Raw genomic sequence first — 15,504 nt, 5'->3', positions numbered from 1 at the left:
CGGAAAAAATCATTTTAGAATTTTGAAACATCATAAAACTCTCGATATTATGCCAAAAATTCAAAATTAAAAGCAGCTTCGTATTTCCATTACATAAACACGTGTAATAAAAGTACACAGGAAACAATCACATCACAAAGAAAATATTACAGCGATAACACTGAAATTAAATCGATAATTAAGGTAGTTTTATCAGAAAAACATAGAAATTTCACATGTAAAGTAGTAGATTATGAGCTTTACAAACTTTGCGTATCGAAAAAGATGTAATTTTATTGCAAAATTACAGTAAAAGTGGATAGTTGAAGCTACAATTAAGTATAACGAAAATACAACAGCAATTAAACCGAAATTATACCAATTATTGATAGTATTTTAGTAGAAAAACAAATAAATAGGTAAATTAGAGGCAGAATAAATTAGAGTATACCGGATGGTCCGCAAGTACGATCATTTTATGTCCTAAACGACTTAGTTTTCTAGATACAAGATGTTAATTTTTTTCTGATGTTTTGTCGAAAACCCTGCAAAGTGTTTAACAAACATGCAGATTAATAACTTATCTAGATTTAAAAGTATACATTTACTCAATTTGTATGCAATTATATTTGTGCATTTGATCCCTAATTATATTTCAAATAAAAATCTCATCCGTTTTATTCGAGTTACATTTTTATTGTTGAAAATAAGCTTATATCGCAATTGTATAAATCTGAAACAGCTATAAAAGACAAATTCCTACGCCACTAAATTTTTCCACTCCAAACTCCAGCACCGCATCTAAAATTACATTTTCGACTAAAAATATCCAATTTTTATCTGCGAAATTATTATTTTTATCATTATTTTTTATTTGTTCAACTTTGCGCAAAGCGAAAATGACGGTTTTTGAATCAAATTTAAAAAATTTTTCTTTGGAATAGTTCCAAAATATTCAGTGGTGTCGAAATTCTAGTGTTCCCACTGATGGCATCTTCCATTACTGGTTAATATAATGAGCTCATTCAGCAATTTTTTTTTATTTGCTTAGCAGAAAGATATTGCAATTTTAAGGTTCTCTGCAAAAATTTAGAATTTTATATACGTAGCCATCCAAAAAAAATCATAAACTGGCGTGCTGAGTATCCGTTGAACCGACAGGTGTGACGTCACTGCATGGGAAACCGATGCTTGCGTGTTTTGTCAGACAGTCGGGTAGTCGGGTTTTAGTTGCCTGTTAAGTTTCGATTGAGTACGTTAAGATATCGAATTTTGTTAGCAATATGGAAGACAGAACAGAAAAAAAAATACAAATATTGTATTGTTCCCCAGTCTGAGAGCAGTAGTGTGAAGACGCCTAAGAAGATAATAATGTCCCCGTAATTATGTCGCGCGAATCTAAAATCAATAGTCTACGAGTCTTTTGTTTCGTTTGATTTGTTTTTTTTAATATCTTTTATTTTTGTAGATATTATACAAATACTAAGTAATACATAATAATATTATATTTTTAATATATTTATAAGATATTAGGCAGATTTTATGTAGTTTCCATGGGAATAAAAATAGTAACAAGAATATTGTATTTGATTAGATAAATCTTTGAAACCTGTGACAGAAACGATTTCGTCCAATTAAACCCAAAATCCTCATTGTTATTTACTGTTCTTATTGTACAAAAACATCAAAACTTTCGATACAAACGTACTTTAAAGAAGCTTTCCGCGTTATTGAAACGTAACCTTTGCATTTTCACTCCTCTCATCTCAGCAGCGATAAAGTCGGGGTTTTTATTAAAAAATCCATAACCATCAACAAACCTACTTCTAGCAAATTAGAAGAATCTGCTTTTACGAAATTTGCTCTCATATTTTAATATGCGCAAACGCTAAAACATTCTGTAGATGCAGAAACTCATCTGGAAGTAGCGCCAAGCTGGCTGACCGTCCCATGCGGTGACGTCATTGCATTGCCACGGCTGAGACAAATATTCGCATTTTAAAAATCATATAGTTTGAAAACCGCTCAACGGATTGAGTTGAAATTTTCACGATCGCTTAGTTATGACCAATACTTTGTGTATACAAAATAAGAAAATTTTTGAAAATTTACTGAATGACCCCATTGTATACAATTTCAGTCGATTAAAGTTTATTTAAATAAAAGTAATACATTTTTCAAAATAATTGAATAGTTGTGCTAACTTCTTTCATTTATAACGAACCAATTATACATGTAGCTGAAGTAGATGACGTAAAAATATTTCGGAGATAATCTTTTAAGGAGAAAAGTTTTCATCGACCAATTTTATAAACGGTTTAGTGTTCGACAAACAGAATGTTAACGTTTTTGAAAAATACGAAAATATTTCTAGTCTCATGAAACCTGTCCTAGTCTTAACTACAGCATAGCTACTTACTAGGTACACCCCACTATTAACGTCTTCTTTCTTTGTTACTTATAATGCGGACTCTCTTCTTGATCTGCGCATTTCGCGAATGAGTTTAGTTTGGTCAAGCTGTTAGTAAAGGTAAAAGATAACTGAATCACTAGGAGTCTCTGTCACTAAGAAACACAGATGTACTCAGAATTTTAGAAATGTTGGATTTTATTGAAAAAAAGATCTCTTCCATTTTCCGAAAAGTAATAAAGCGGTAATAACTGTGAAACTATTCGTTTAAAAAAAATATGTATAAATTTGTTGTTATTATAAATACGTCAATACAATGTCGTTACCAAAAGTTTAAGAAAAATATTTTTTAACCCAATTTTTGTGAATTTTGTGTTACTCCTAAAGCTTCTATTGTTTTTGATGATTTGATCAAAACCGAGATGACATATTTAAAATTGTATATATAAAATGTATGATTTTTTCTGTAAAATTAGAACTACTCTAGACTACTTAGACTTTTTGCATTTATTTAAATGTCACAAAGCTTATTTTAGATTTAAAAAAAAAATGGTAACTTGAAAATGGGTCGTTTTCCAAATAAAATAGAAAAGACCTTTTCTTCTTTGAAATATTACTGGGAATCAAATGCACTAAGTACAACTAATATTTTACATTATATTCAAAATCTCCGCTATTACTTGATCTAAAAAATACGCAGGCAAATGTTGTATTGTTTAAAACCTTTAACGCACTAAATCTTAAGTTTTTACGTTAGGTTAATACGAATTTTTCTTCTTCAAAATTACCCAAGGAATCAATCACCTTCTGAAATACTTTTACGTAAAATTACGTCCTGCCTCTACCATCTATTAATTTTACTTTTATTTTTTACTAATAAAAGTTCTTAATTAATTTTTGGTACCAAATTTTTAATTATTTGTCAATATCCTCTTCTGCAATAGCATTCGTAATTATCAACTTCTTCGCATTTGTATCCACAAATATCGAAAATCTCATATCTGCAACAACTCTACTTTCACTGTAAATGTCTACATCTTCTATCCTTTTCTTTCTATTTTATGGCACGTCAACCCTGCAAGTAAAAGAACATTTCCATTGAAATAGAAAATATAGTTTCAGACTGCATAACGTCTTGTGCGTATGCAGTCCGGGTAGTAATTTCATGGTAGGATACACCGAACTAGCAAATCCAAAGAAATGTGGGCAGAATCCTTCAGTAAATCTGCCGTAAGGGAACAAGTGCATTTCGTTGTAACGGCATAGAAGCACAGAGCGAAAGACAAGGCATAATATTTCAAATTGAACAATTGAATAAGGTTCTTAACTCAGTTTAGAGTTGCCCGGGACTTGGAACTGGGGAGGAAATTGTTATTCTGTTTTCACTCTACTTTAGCATTATTGTCACAAAAAAATGTATTTGAATACTTTTCCGTTTTGGTGTAGTGAACAGGAGAAAACTAATCCCGAATAAATATAAAATGTGGACGATATAACGACTTGGAACTCCAAATATTAGTCGAGTCTAAACAACAGAATAATATGCAAACCTTCCACCGTACAATTTTTAGATTTCTGGTTTGATCTTTTAGCTGGAGACGCACTGTTGTCACGTCACGTTTGTTAAAAATTTGACTGATTCATTCTATTATTACCACTAAGTACTTGAGACAGATACCATTAATAGTTTTTATCATATAGGATTTAATTTGCTTAAGAATTTCGCGAGGCTGCCTAAAAGTGGATCCGAAATAAATTAACGAACGAGGACATTTGAATGAATAATTTCTTTTCTCAATGAAATGAACTTGACTTTAAATTTTGTTTATCGGGAAAAAGTGAATGGAGCCTTCTATTTATCTCATTATCACAATGTAGATACTTCTCGTTTTTACTTTCGCTTTTATTAAGAAATTATGCAGTAAATGGGTTTATTGCCTAGGGACCGTACTTTTTTTTACAAGAAAAACGTTTCTGGTAGGATCGAAATACAGTTTTAATTATTCAAATATGTCGCGCCCGTAGATATAGTCTTAAATGAAAATCATATATCATGAAAATGAAATGAAGAAAAGATGCTAAAGATATTATAAAAAAATAAAACTTTCGTTGAGCTGAAGATCGTTAAACCACAAAGAAACGGCCAAATTTACCAAAATAAAAAATCGTATGGAAAATCGTGATTAGTCATCTTGTTGTCGAGAGGAACAACAAAAATGTTGTTGTGTTGTTTTGTTACTTTTTTTTATTATGCATATTGTCAATACTGAAGACCAATTTATTATCTTCTGCTCGTATTAACAAAATATATTGAAAGCTATTACTTTGTTATACTCGAAATTAAGTAACACCAGTAAATTTCTTTTCAGAAATGTCACAAAATGAATGTAATTTTTATGAATGATAATTATTTGGTAATATACAGTGTGGCAAATTAAAGTTTGACTTAGCGGACTCATTTTATAACCTTGCGGCAACTCGATGCACATAGTCGTTCTCTTAAATCTATTAATATACTTGACTAGATTTACTTTATTATTAATATTTGAATGTTTGACATACCAGTATTATCAGTGTTGTGAAATATACGATAAAAGATATAGCATTCTTTCCAAAATATTTGTCAGTCGCATGAATTTAATNAAATATCGAAAATCTCATATCTGCAACAACTCTACTTTCACTGTAAATGTCTACATCTTCTATCCTTTTCTTTCTATTTTATGGCACGTCAACCCTGCAAGTAAAAGAACATTTCCATTGAAATAGAAAATATAGTTTCAGACTGCATAACGTCTTGTGCGTATGCAGTCCGGGTAGTAATTTCATGGTAGGATACACCGAACTAGCAAATCCAAAGAAATGTGGGCAGAATCCTTCAGTAAATCTGCCGTAAGGGAACAAGTGCATTTCGTTGTAACGGCATAGAAGCACAGAGCGAAAGACAAGGCATAATATTTCAAATTGAACAATTGAATAAGGTTCTTAACTCAGTTTAGAGTTGCCCGGGACTTGGAACTGGGGAGGAAATTGTTATTCTGTTTTCACTCTACTTTAGCATTATTGTCACAAAAAAATGTATTTGAATACTTTTCCGTTTTGGTGTAGTGAACAGGAGAAAACTAATCCCGAATAAATATAAAATGTGGACGATATAACGACTTGGAACTCCAAATATTAGTCGAGTCTAAACAACAGAATAATATGCAAACCTTCCACCGTACAATTTTTAGATTTCTGGTTTGATCTTTTAGCACTGTTGTCACGTCACGTTTGTTAAAAAGTTGACTGATTCATTCTATTATTACCACTAAGTACTTGAGACAGATACCATTAATAGTTTTTATCATATAGGAGTTAATTTGCTTAAGAATTTCGCGAGGCTGCCTAAAAGTGGATCCGAAATAAATTAACGAACGAGGACATTTGAATGAATAATTTCTTTTCTCAATGAAATGAACTTGACTTTAAATTTTGTTTATCGGGAAAAAGTGAATGGAGCCTTCTATTTATCTCATTATCACAATGTAGATACTTCTCGTTTTTACTTTCGCTTTTATTAAGAAATTATGCAGTAAATGGGTTTATTGCCTAGGGACCGTACTTTTTTTTACAAGAAAAACGTTTCTGGTAGGATCGAAATACAGTTTTAATTATTCAAATATGTCGCGCCCGTAGATATAGTCTTAAATGAAAATCTATATCACGAAAATGTAGACGCTAAAGATGTTATAAAAAATAAAACTCGTTGAGCCGAAGATAGTTAAAGTACAAAGAAACGGCCAAATTTACCAAAATAAAAAAACGTATGGAAAATCGTGATTAGTCACATTGTAGAAAAGAGAAACAAAAAAAATGTTCTCGGATTGTGTTAAAACTTTTGAATATTATGCATATTGTCAATACTGAAGACCAATTTATTATCTTCTGCTCGTATTAACAAAATATATTGAAAGCTATTACTTTGTTATACTCGAAATTAAGTAACACCAGTAAATTTCTTTTCAGAAACGTCACAAAATGAATGTAATTTTTATGAATGATAATTATTTGGTAATATACAGTGTGGCAAATTAAAGTTTGACTTAGCGGACTCATTTTATAACCTTGCGGCAACTCGATGCACATAGTCGTTCTCTTAAATCTATTAATATACTTGACTAGATTTACTTTATTATTAATATTTGAATGTTTGACATACCAGTATTATCAGTGTTGTGAAATATACGATAAAAGATATAGCATTCTTTCCAAAATATTTGTCAGTCGCATGAATTTAATAAACAACTTAAGTATTTTCCAATGCATTAACCAAAGTGACGTATAAAACGTGTTTTCTTTTTTTCTTCGAAAATATATGGTTATCTGCAATTATCATTCAAATCAACGGAATTTAATTGTTTCAAATTATAATACACTTCTTTATTATTGAAATTAAACCACAGAACTTTAAGAAAAAATCATTAGGGTGTCTTTCTAGTCTTTCTGACAATCCTTCAAATAAATTTAGGTAAAATATATGAATTTCATATTTTTTTTATTTTTATTTGTGGAAAATATTTTCATTTTCGAATTATAGCATCGGATGATATACTTGTAGTTTGTGGTAGTTTGCACATTAGAGCTAGTTTTGTATCAACAAGTACAATAATTGATTCTATGTTCTGATAGCCATAAACAAATTCCAACTTATAATTCATCAATAAGGTGAATTATTTATTATTTGCATATCGTTACATCGTAGATTTACATTTAAGTGACTAGCCACTATTATTGGCTGTTGTTGGTACTGCCAACTTAACAGCGTAATAAGACTTGACAGAATTATCAGTGTTATTGCAATGAAAGATCCTATTTCTGAAGGGTCCAATAAAAACATGATAATTATGCTATTAATATTAATTTATGTTTATACGGGGTGTCTCATAAAAAATGATACAAGCTATAACTTCTTAATTTTTTGTCCGAATTTAAGAAACAAAATATTGGTTTCTAAAATACGACAAGACAGACATCAATGTCTACGTTATTGACAGGTGATTGTCAATTTTTTTAAACGAAACAAAACAATTCTTCACTTTATTATGAAGAGATTTTTTTTTCTGAATCCGACGATATGTGACAATTCAATATGCAAAAATATTAATTTGAGGTTACTGCAACTTTGTCATTAAACTTCTACATTTTAATATTACGAAATTAACAAAAAAAAATTATCCAGTGCATAAGAAAATCAGATTACCTCGTTAGATTCAAGAAAAAAATCCCTATCGGATTAAATACAAAAATTGACAGTCACCTGCCGTAAAGGTAGCCTTGAAAAAGAAAAAGAAAACGACAGTGAGTGTCAGTTCGTTGTATTTCAGGAACCATTAATGCCAATCTTTTGTTTTTTGAATATCGAATCAAAAATAACAGTTATAATTTGTGATGGTTTATAAGCGACACCCGGCATAACATTTTCAAAAATGGTTGAAGAAGATGCTTTTTTAAAGTTTTGTGAACATTAGTTTTACATACATTTAATTGTCTTGTTATACTGGGGACACTTCATAATTTGCATGTGTGGAGTGATGAGAGTCCTAAAGAAATACGATAATAGTGACATTACCTGATAGTCAAAAACCAAAAATTTTTTATTTAACTTTCGTAGATCGTTTTTATTTATCGTCCTGAATATGCAATCAAACATTGTCGGTGAAATTTGCGGACACCCTGTATATCATTGGTGTTGTTTTATTTATTGGTATTACATGTATAAAAGTATTTACAGGAATCAAAGTAGAAAAAACAAATAAAAGTACATCGTGAAAAAAAATGGCATGCAATATGATGGCAATGTTGACTTACAATTACCTAATATTCTAAAATGTATGGTTGACAAAACTGTGAAGAAGTTCAATGAATTTTTATCTTCGTCAATTTTAATAATCTACATCAAACATTTTAAGATATTTTACAAAAACTTTATTTCGAAAACTAACCCAGTTAACACCTAATTTCATTCGATTCTTTGTCCTAGAATTGTATACAATCACTAATGTTCCCTCTTAATTTTTTCTCTGACTGCGCGGTACAAAAATATATGGTATAGTCAGTTGAACCTGTAACATAAAAAAGGCGAGCAATAAAATTTAATGAGTTTCATAGTAGTCTGCTAAAGGTAAAAAATTATAATAATTTGTATATGTATAGAAAATTCCTATTATATGTTCAATTGACCAACAACATATTTTAATTATTTGTCCTCAAACAATTTTATTATATTGATGGTAAATTTCGTTTTGTTCCGTTTCAAAAGTCTCCAAAATGCCATGTTGCAATAATATTAGTAAACAAAATATCCCTCATTTCTCCCTTTCGCAATTGTAATATGAATGATTGATAGAAGGTGCCTATAATAAAATAAAATTATTTGAATCATACCAAATTCCGCATTGCTGCACTGCACTGCCAGGCTTCTTGTCGACAACTGAAATTTATGACGAGCAGAGCAACAATGCGTAACACCGTTTGCCCGCACGTCCATTCTTCAACTGGGCGTATAGATTTCTACCACCTGGACGTTTAGATCGACCAGACCTGTATATGGGTATGGCTAAATAAATATGGGAACAAGTTTTTCAAATATTTCAATGCCGAGTTGCTGCATTTTTTCTAATTGCTTTAAATAATGATTTCTTGCAAAAATAAATACAAGTAAAATTCTTTGCCATACTATTTCATTTTATGGTAATATTTGAAACCACCCCACTCGACGAATGCCACAGCATCAGGTCAGAATAAATCTTAAACTCGTATATATATGAAAGAATTGCTTTCTATATACAATAATCAGCAAAATCTTGTACCTGACAGACAAAAGACTAACTCCTTTTGATCCCTCTTTCCATTTCCAACTTACATATCCGATTCGGAGCTAGATAAAAGTAACGATTTTTCTTTTCCAGCGGCCTGAACTTCCAGGACCTAATGGTGAGGCAGGGGGCCATCGATTCTCCACCCAAATGCCCCTTCATCCTAGGGTTCGAGTGCGCGGGGGAGATCGAACAGATAGGAGAAGGAGTAGAGGGATTCGCAGTAAGTAAATTGTATTATTTCTGAGCCTGTGAGCGTGTGGGAAGACGGATTTGGGGGGGGCCTAATTAACTCTGAAATACATGTAAACACACCGCTTAGAACCCTAACAAGTCCGGGAGGAATATTTTTCTTCGATGATTGATTAAACGGCCATTTGCATGGTATTTATAGAAACAAGTTTATCTCGGACATATAAACGAATCGAATTACTGCCACGTGCCATTTTTTTGTGCTGTAAACATGAAAAACAATTTAAATGAAGTGAAAAACATCTATGAGGACTACTAAGAAATAAGAAATTCATCGTCATGTTCAATATTGTATTAACTACCTCAAGGTGAAAAATATATGTATCTAACCCAATGTGGTCCTAAAATGCCTCCAGTTATATTTTTAGCATGTACAGGGTGTTTCGCATAGAGCAGGGGCATGTAGGTGAACCCAAAATATGGTGATTTAACGCAACTTATGTACCTTTATACTAAGCTGCATCACTGAGGAGTTATAGGCCTTGAAAGTGAGGTATCAAGGTTCGAAAAAAATCAATATCTCACTTGAACTTAGAAAAACCAAATTTGGTAATTATTTATGTCCTCAAACAATTTTATTATATTGATGGTAAATTTCGTATTGTTCCATTTCAAGAGGTCTCCAAAATGCCATGTAATAATATTATTTCTCCCTTTCGCAATTGTAATATCAATGATTAATAGAAGGTGCCTATAATAAATTAAAATTACCTGAATCACACCAAATTCCGCATTGCTGCACTGCACTGTTGGGCAATTTATCAACCACTTGTCAACTGCTGAGATTTATTGCCCAGTAGCCCAATGCAACTGTGTTTGTTTTTCTTTGCCGCGCTCGTATTCTTCAACTGGGCGTATACATTGCTACCACCTCCACATTTAGTTCGACCAGACCTGTATATGGGTATGGCTAAATAAATATGGGAACAAATTTTTCAAATATTTCAATGCCGAGGTGCTGCGTCAGCGACCGAACCTGGTACATACTGTCATCCTCTTGGTTCTTCAATTGATATCGGAAAGACTACACGGTGTGAGTATATCAAGTATCGACAGTAAGTAAAGTTCAATTGAAGCGTTTTAAAATGTTGGTAAAGGATGACGCACCATTAAAAATATAACGACATAATTTTTTAACTCGTTGGCGAATTAAAAAAATTATTACTTTATTTTATGAAGATTTTAATTCTAACCTTTTCTTACTCTTGTTTGTTTTCAGAAAACTGTCGTTTTCAACAAAAACACGAATAACTAATAATAGGTATTGTAGCTGTATTATTTAAAATAATCTAAAATTCAAAAGTTGGCTATGAATGAACTATGAACTAGCTATGATGAACTTCTTTGACGATAAGGAAAAAAGTTGGAATAAGAATAATTTAATTGAAAAACAAACAACTTTCAGAAACAACATACAATTTGCACTGATAAGTTATAGAAATTGTTCAAAATGATCATCACCGTTTTCTCTCGGGCATAAATTTATTCTTCCTCGAAAATTGAAGTCTACTCTATCCAATAATTGTTTCTAACTTAGCTTTTGAAGCCCCTATAACTTCTCAGCTTAGTATAAAGGTAAATTGTTTTAAATCACCAAAAAATAACATACGTTTTTATATAAACATGGTATACCTATAGGTACTACCAATCTGGAAATTTTGGAATTGTAAAGGAAAGTAGTATTGCAAAATTTAATAATTATCAGCATAACCGCCAAGAAAAAATATTCCTGTTCATTTCGATTTTATTTAGAAAACAATGAAAATCTTTGCCTTTAAAAATAAACTGCTACTCAGTTGGTACTTCTTCAAAAATGTTAAAAAAAAATAAACTAACTATGACAATGAAATGGATACAAAAAATTATATCAGGATAGTTTGAGAATCTCGAGTAGAACCACTCAAGTTATTTTAATCGGCCAAAGTTAATATTTACTTTTTTCAAAAATCAAGGGGATTAATTGCCAAAAGTCTAATAGCTTTTGCTTTAGTTAAAACACAACTTTATTAATATTGTAATGTTATATAATAATTTGACCAAATAAATAATAGTTGCAGATTTTATATTATTAAAATTGAATATGGCTAAAAATTCCACGATTTTCGAAAAATGTAATTTTAGCTGTAATGTTATTTAAATATTGGAAGAAAAGATTTAAAAAAATGTTCCCCATTTTGGTGCAAATTTGATGGCGGTCAATTTTAGGAATAATCATTCTGTTAAATATTTACGTGGCAGATATTCACAAATAATTTAGGAAATGGCGATGATTAAAAAATTGAAACTCGTGGAGTTTATTTATAATTTTCGCAAACTGAATACTTGGAAATATCAGCGAATTTTTTGATCACAGTTTAAAATATCCCCTGTATAAACCTTCCCTCGAAAACGGATAATAAAAGAAATATACTTCTTTAAAAATAATTTGTAAGAATGTAGCACTGCTGATAACAATTATTATTGATATATTGATATATTAAACATTCGTAATTCACTGGTTAGTAATATTAGCAAGACTTTCCCGATAAAAATGCATGACTAAAGCTGATACATTTCTAAGTAATACCATTTTCACTCGAATAAATAATTATTATTCATCATTTTATGGTTACTTTGTACAAACAAAATTATGATTATTATGCGACTTGTGCAACTTGTTTAAATATCATAAACTATAAACTTCATGAACCTTACTCAAACATTTCAAAAGTTCCAAAAATATAATTTTCTATAATATTGTATTTGAAGAATAAATTGAGTGAAAATAACTTTTTTTACTCCAAATGCGTTAAAGGACATTCTAAAATTTAACGTGTATGCTCGAGCACAACCACATAGTGCTGCCAATTTGCAGTTATTTTCTCCAGATCGAAAGATTTTTCGGGTAAAAGTTGCTAATTATATTTTACAATCCATGACAATTGATTGATTGCAATAATTAAAAAGTCCATTGTTTTGCTTTGTCCGACGTAAACTTTTCATTTACTGTTGGTCTGTCTTTACAGTTTCATTTAATCTTTTAAATAACACAAGAAATAATGCGTAGGTAACAAAATTTTACAGGTCACATAAACAAATTACGTTTAATAAGAAAAAAAAAACCGGTAAATTACTATTATTTGGTTGCGGGCGAACTAAACAGAGCCCAAACTGCATAGTAAATATGCACTACTCCCAATCTGTCTTTCACTGTTGTACTACAGTAACCATGACCACCGCTGTAAACACTACAGACTTAGGGGCGAGCTATGAGTAGCCGACGTATTCAGTGTTTATCAAATGAATTTCTGCAAGTCGATTTAAATTGACTGTACTTTACAAGTTTAACAGTTGCTGTTTAATGTGTTTCGTAAGGCTAATTTAATTATTTTTCGATATAACATTTAAATCTAAATTTTAAATTCATTTAGACCCTCCTCCACACCAGCCAACACTGGCTTATAGTATATTGGTAAAATAAAAATATTTTAATGCAAATGCAGATGGAGTCTCGCACGTTAGAGATGTTTTAAAATCTTATGAGCTTTGACCTTCATATGCGCAGAAACATAATTCCGACCGTCGCCTAAATTATTCTACGTCCTAAAAACATTACACCTATTATTCACAGTCTCTCTCGAGCACTAGCGTAAACAAGCCTTTGATCCGATTACAAATATCATAATAAAATGCCCTATTCTTTATTATTTTAATTTAAACAATAAAAATATATATAACGAACGTTCGCCAGTTGACTTTATGGATGCCCGAGCGCCTTAGTTCATGTCTACTTGTAATGATGCACGTGGTCTAGTTCTGAGTCAATGTTTTCACAACATGCTTATTAGAAGAATTATGGGGATATTCCACGCCTTTCGCGCATTTCGCGGCTCATGAGATATTAAAACACCTCTACTTCTGGTCGTAAATTTAAAGAATTTTCAGTATTCCTAGATTGTTCATTCAAAACCCCTTTTTTGGGAATTCATTATTCAGTGTCAAGTTCATTTAAATTTAAATAAAATTATTTTTATAATATAATGCAGGCGGGGTCGGGGAAATTTCCAGTAAACAAGTGAATCCATTGTTCTATCTGCCAATCAGTATCTCGCCTGTACTGTTATAATTCATAACAACGAAATCATAGCGTGCAAACTGATGACTGAAATGTAAATCTAATAAATTCTAGATCTATGGTTGCCACCGGCAAACTGCGGACACTAGGATTAGCTATCGCTCTAATTAAATCAATGTACTGTTTTGAACGCATATAAATTAGATTTGGAAGAGATTTAATTGCCTATGTTTATTCACAGTAATCGATACGTCGGAGTGCGTGCGCATTTTCTAGTAATATTGACAACTGGAATTATCCTGGTTATTGCCATTATTCGAACGGTGTGCTTTGACGAGGGTACAGTATTTTCACGAAGAAGATTAAACGATTCCTACCCTTTCACGAAGAAAGGGATTAAACACCCTTAAAGGATTGATTTTGCAACATTTGTCTGTGAAGTCTTGTCCCGAAGGCAGCATTTTTTTTAATCCATTTCCTTCACTGTTTGATATTCCTCTACTTTGTACCAATATTTTAAAATTTATTTAGTCATTATCAAGTATGAAATACTGTGCCATATTTAAAAACATAGAAAATCTGAATAACTTCAAATTAACTTTGTGTTCTAAAAATGGACACTACTCATACTTTGTCGAATAACAAAACAGGATGTGGAACATTGGATAAAAATTACACCAAATTAAAAGTTAATGTGGAGATTAAAAGTTCAGTCAAATCCAGTCGATTTGGAAGAAAAGATATTTGCATAAACTTAACAAAATACAGATAGTAGAATTTTTTTTAATATAAGACTCCAAACCTTTTATCTACAATCATCATCAAAAGCGACAATTTTTTATCATTTCCAATACAGAAAATTGGCTTTTATAAGTCTATGCAATAAAAATTTTTATTAAACACTTTTATTACATAATTTCAGTTAAAATGTCACTATAAACGGCATTATAATCATTACTCATTTTTAACAACGTGTACATCCACTTCGGAATAGACTCTTTTAGTGTGACGTCACACATTTAGGAAACCCGCAACAATATGTCACAGTTGATGTACAGACCGAATCTACAATTTCAAATTAATTTATTTTTACAAGGATTTAGAAGTATTTAAGGACAACCAACACGTCTTTCGTAAAATAGATACCCTAATGTGCTTGAAACTTACAAAAAACGATATAAAAGGATATTCCTAAATTTTAATCAAGTGTAAAAATTTAACTTAATGCGCATGCTCAGAAAGAATAGCCTCATACGCAGGTGAGGGTTGATATGTCTGTCATCATTAGCGTATTTTCTCTTCATTTGTTAATCTAGGCATTTTTATTGTTTTTCTTGATGCTGTGCTGTGATGTGTTTATCGAGTGTTTTTTTCTTCAATTGGTTAATTATAGACGATAGACGTACCATAACCGAACTTTTCTTGAATGATATCTTGTTGCGAGGCTACTTCGCTTACATGATATTATCTTTAATGCGCATGTTCGGTCACATTGATATAATTTAAATTTATTAATTACTATAAAAATCAATATTGTTCTATAAATTTAAATATATGAATTCTATAATTCTATAGTTCATCACTTGGGGTTAGAGACTTCTTAAATAATTCTGATATTGCCAGAATGTCGCGATATCTAAGGTCATGACAAAGAAGACATTTTTTGGCACTTATATTCAAAGTACATAAGGTCGAAAATCGATGTAGTAAAATTTTTTAAAAATTCATAGCAGATAGCGCCAATGACATTGTTGGGCATTTCTTTCTTAGCTGCCTCTGCTTGAAATTTGATTTGATATCGCAATTTTATTTTGAATTGATTCTTCTGTACGTTCGATTTTGACATACTGGCTTCCAGCTACCATGCCTCTGCATCTCTTGTACCTACAAGCATGATTGCAGATGATTGTCTAAAACTATGACCTGGATTCTCCTGTGGGTTGGGCAACCAA

General features: G+C 31.1%; 1 protein-coding gene across 1 annotated transcript in view; it reads left to right on the top strand.

Moving 5' to 3' along the window:
* LOC108917735 (synaptic vesicle membrane protein VAT-1 homolog-like) overlaps positions 1-15,504 on the top strand; it is a 111,318-nt gene that overhangs the window by 29,733 nt on the left and 66,081 nt on the right. Inside the window, exon 2 of the mRNA XM_018724477.1 lies at positions 9,340-9,469. Coding sequence (XP_018579993.1) covers positions 9,340-9,469 — 130 coding nt within the window. The remainder of the gene's footprint in view (positions 1-9,339; positions 9,470-15,504) is intronic.

The sequence above is a fragment of the Anoplophora glabripennis genome, unplaced genomic scaffold (assembly GCF_000390285.2).
Source record: "Anoplophora glabripennis isolate ALB-LARVAE unplaced genomic scaffold, Agla_2.0 scaffold61, whole genome shotgun sequence".
NCBI classification, from domain to species: Eukaryota; Metazoa; Arthropoda; class Insecta; order Coleoptera; family Cerambycidae; genus Anoplophora; species Anoplophora glabripennis.
The sequence above is the reverse complement of the archived record's forward strand: the minus strand, read 5'-3'. Positions and strand labels throughout refer to the sequence as shown.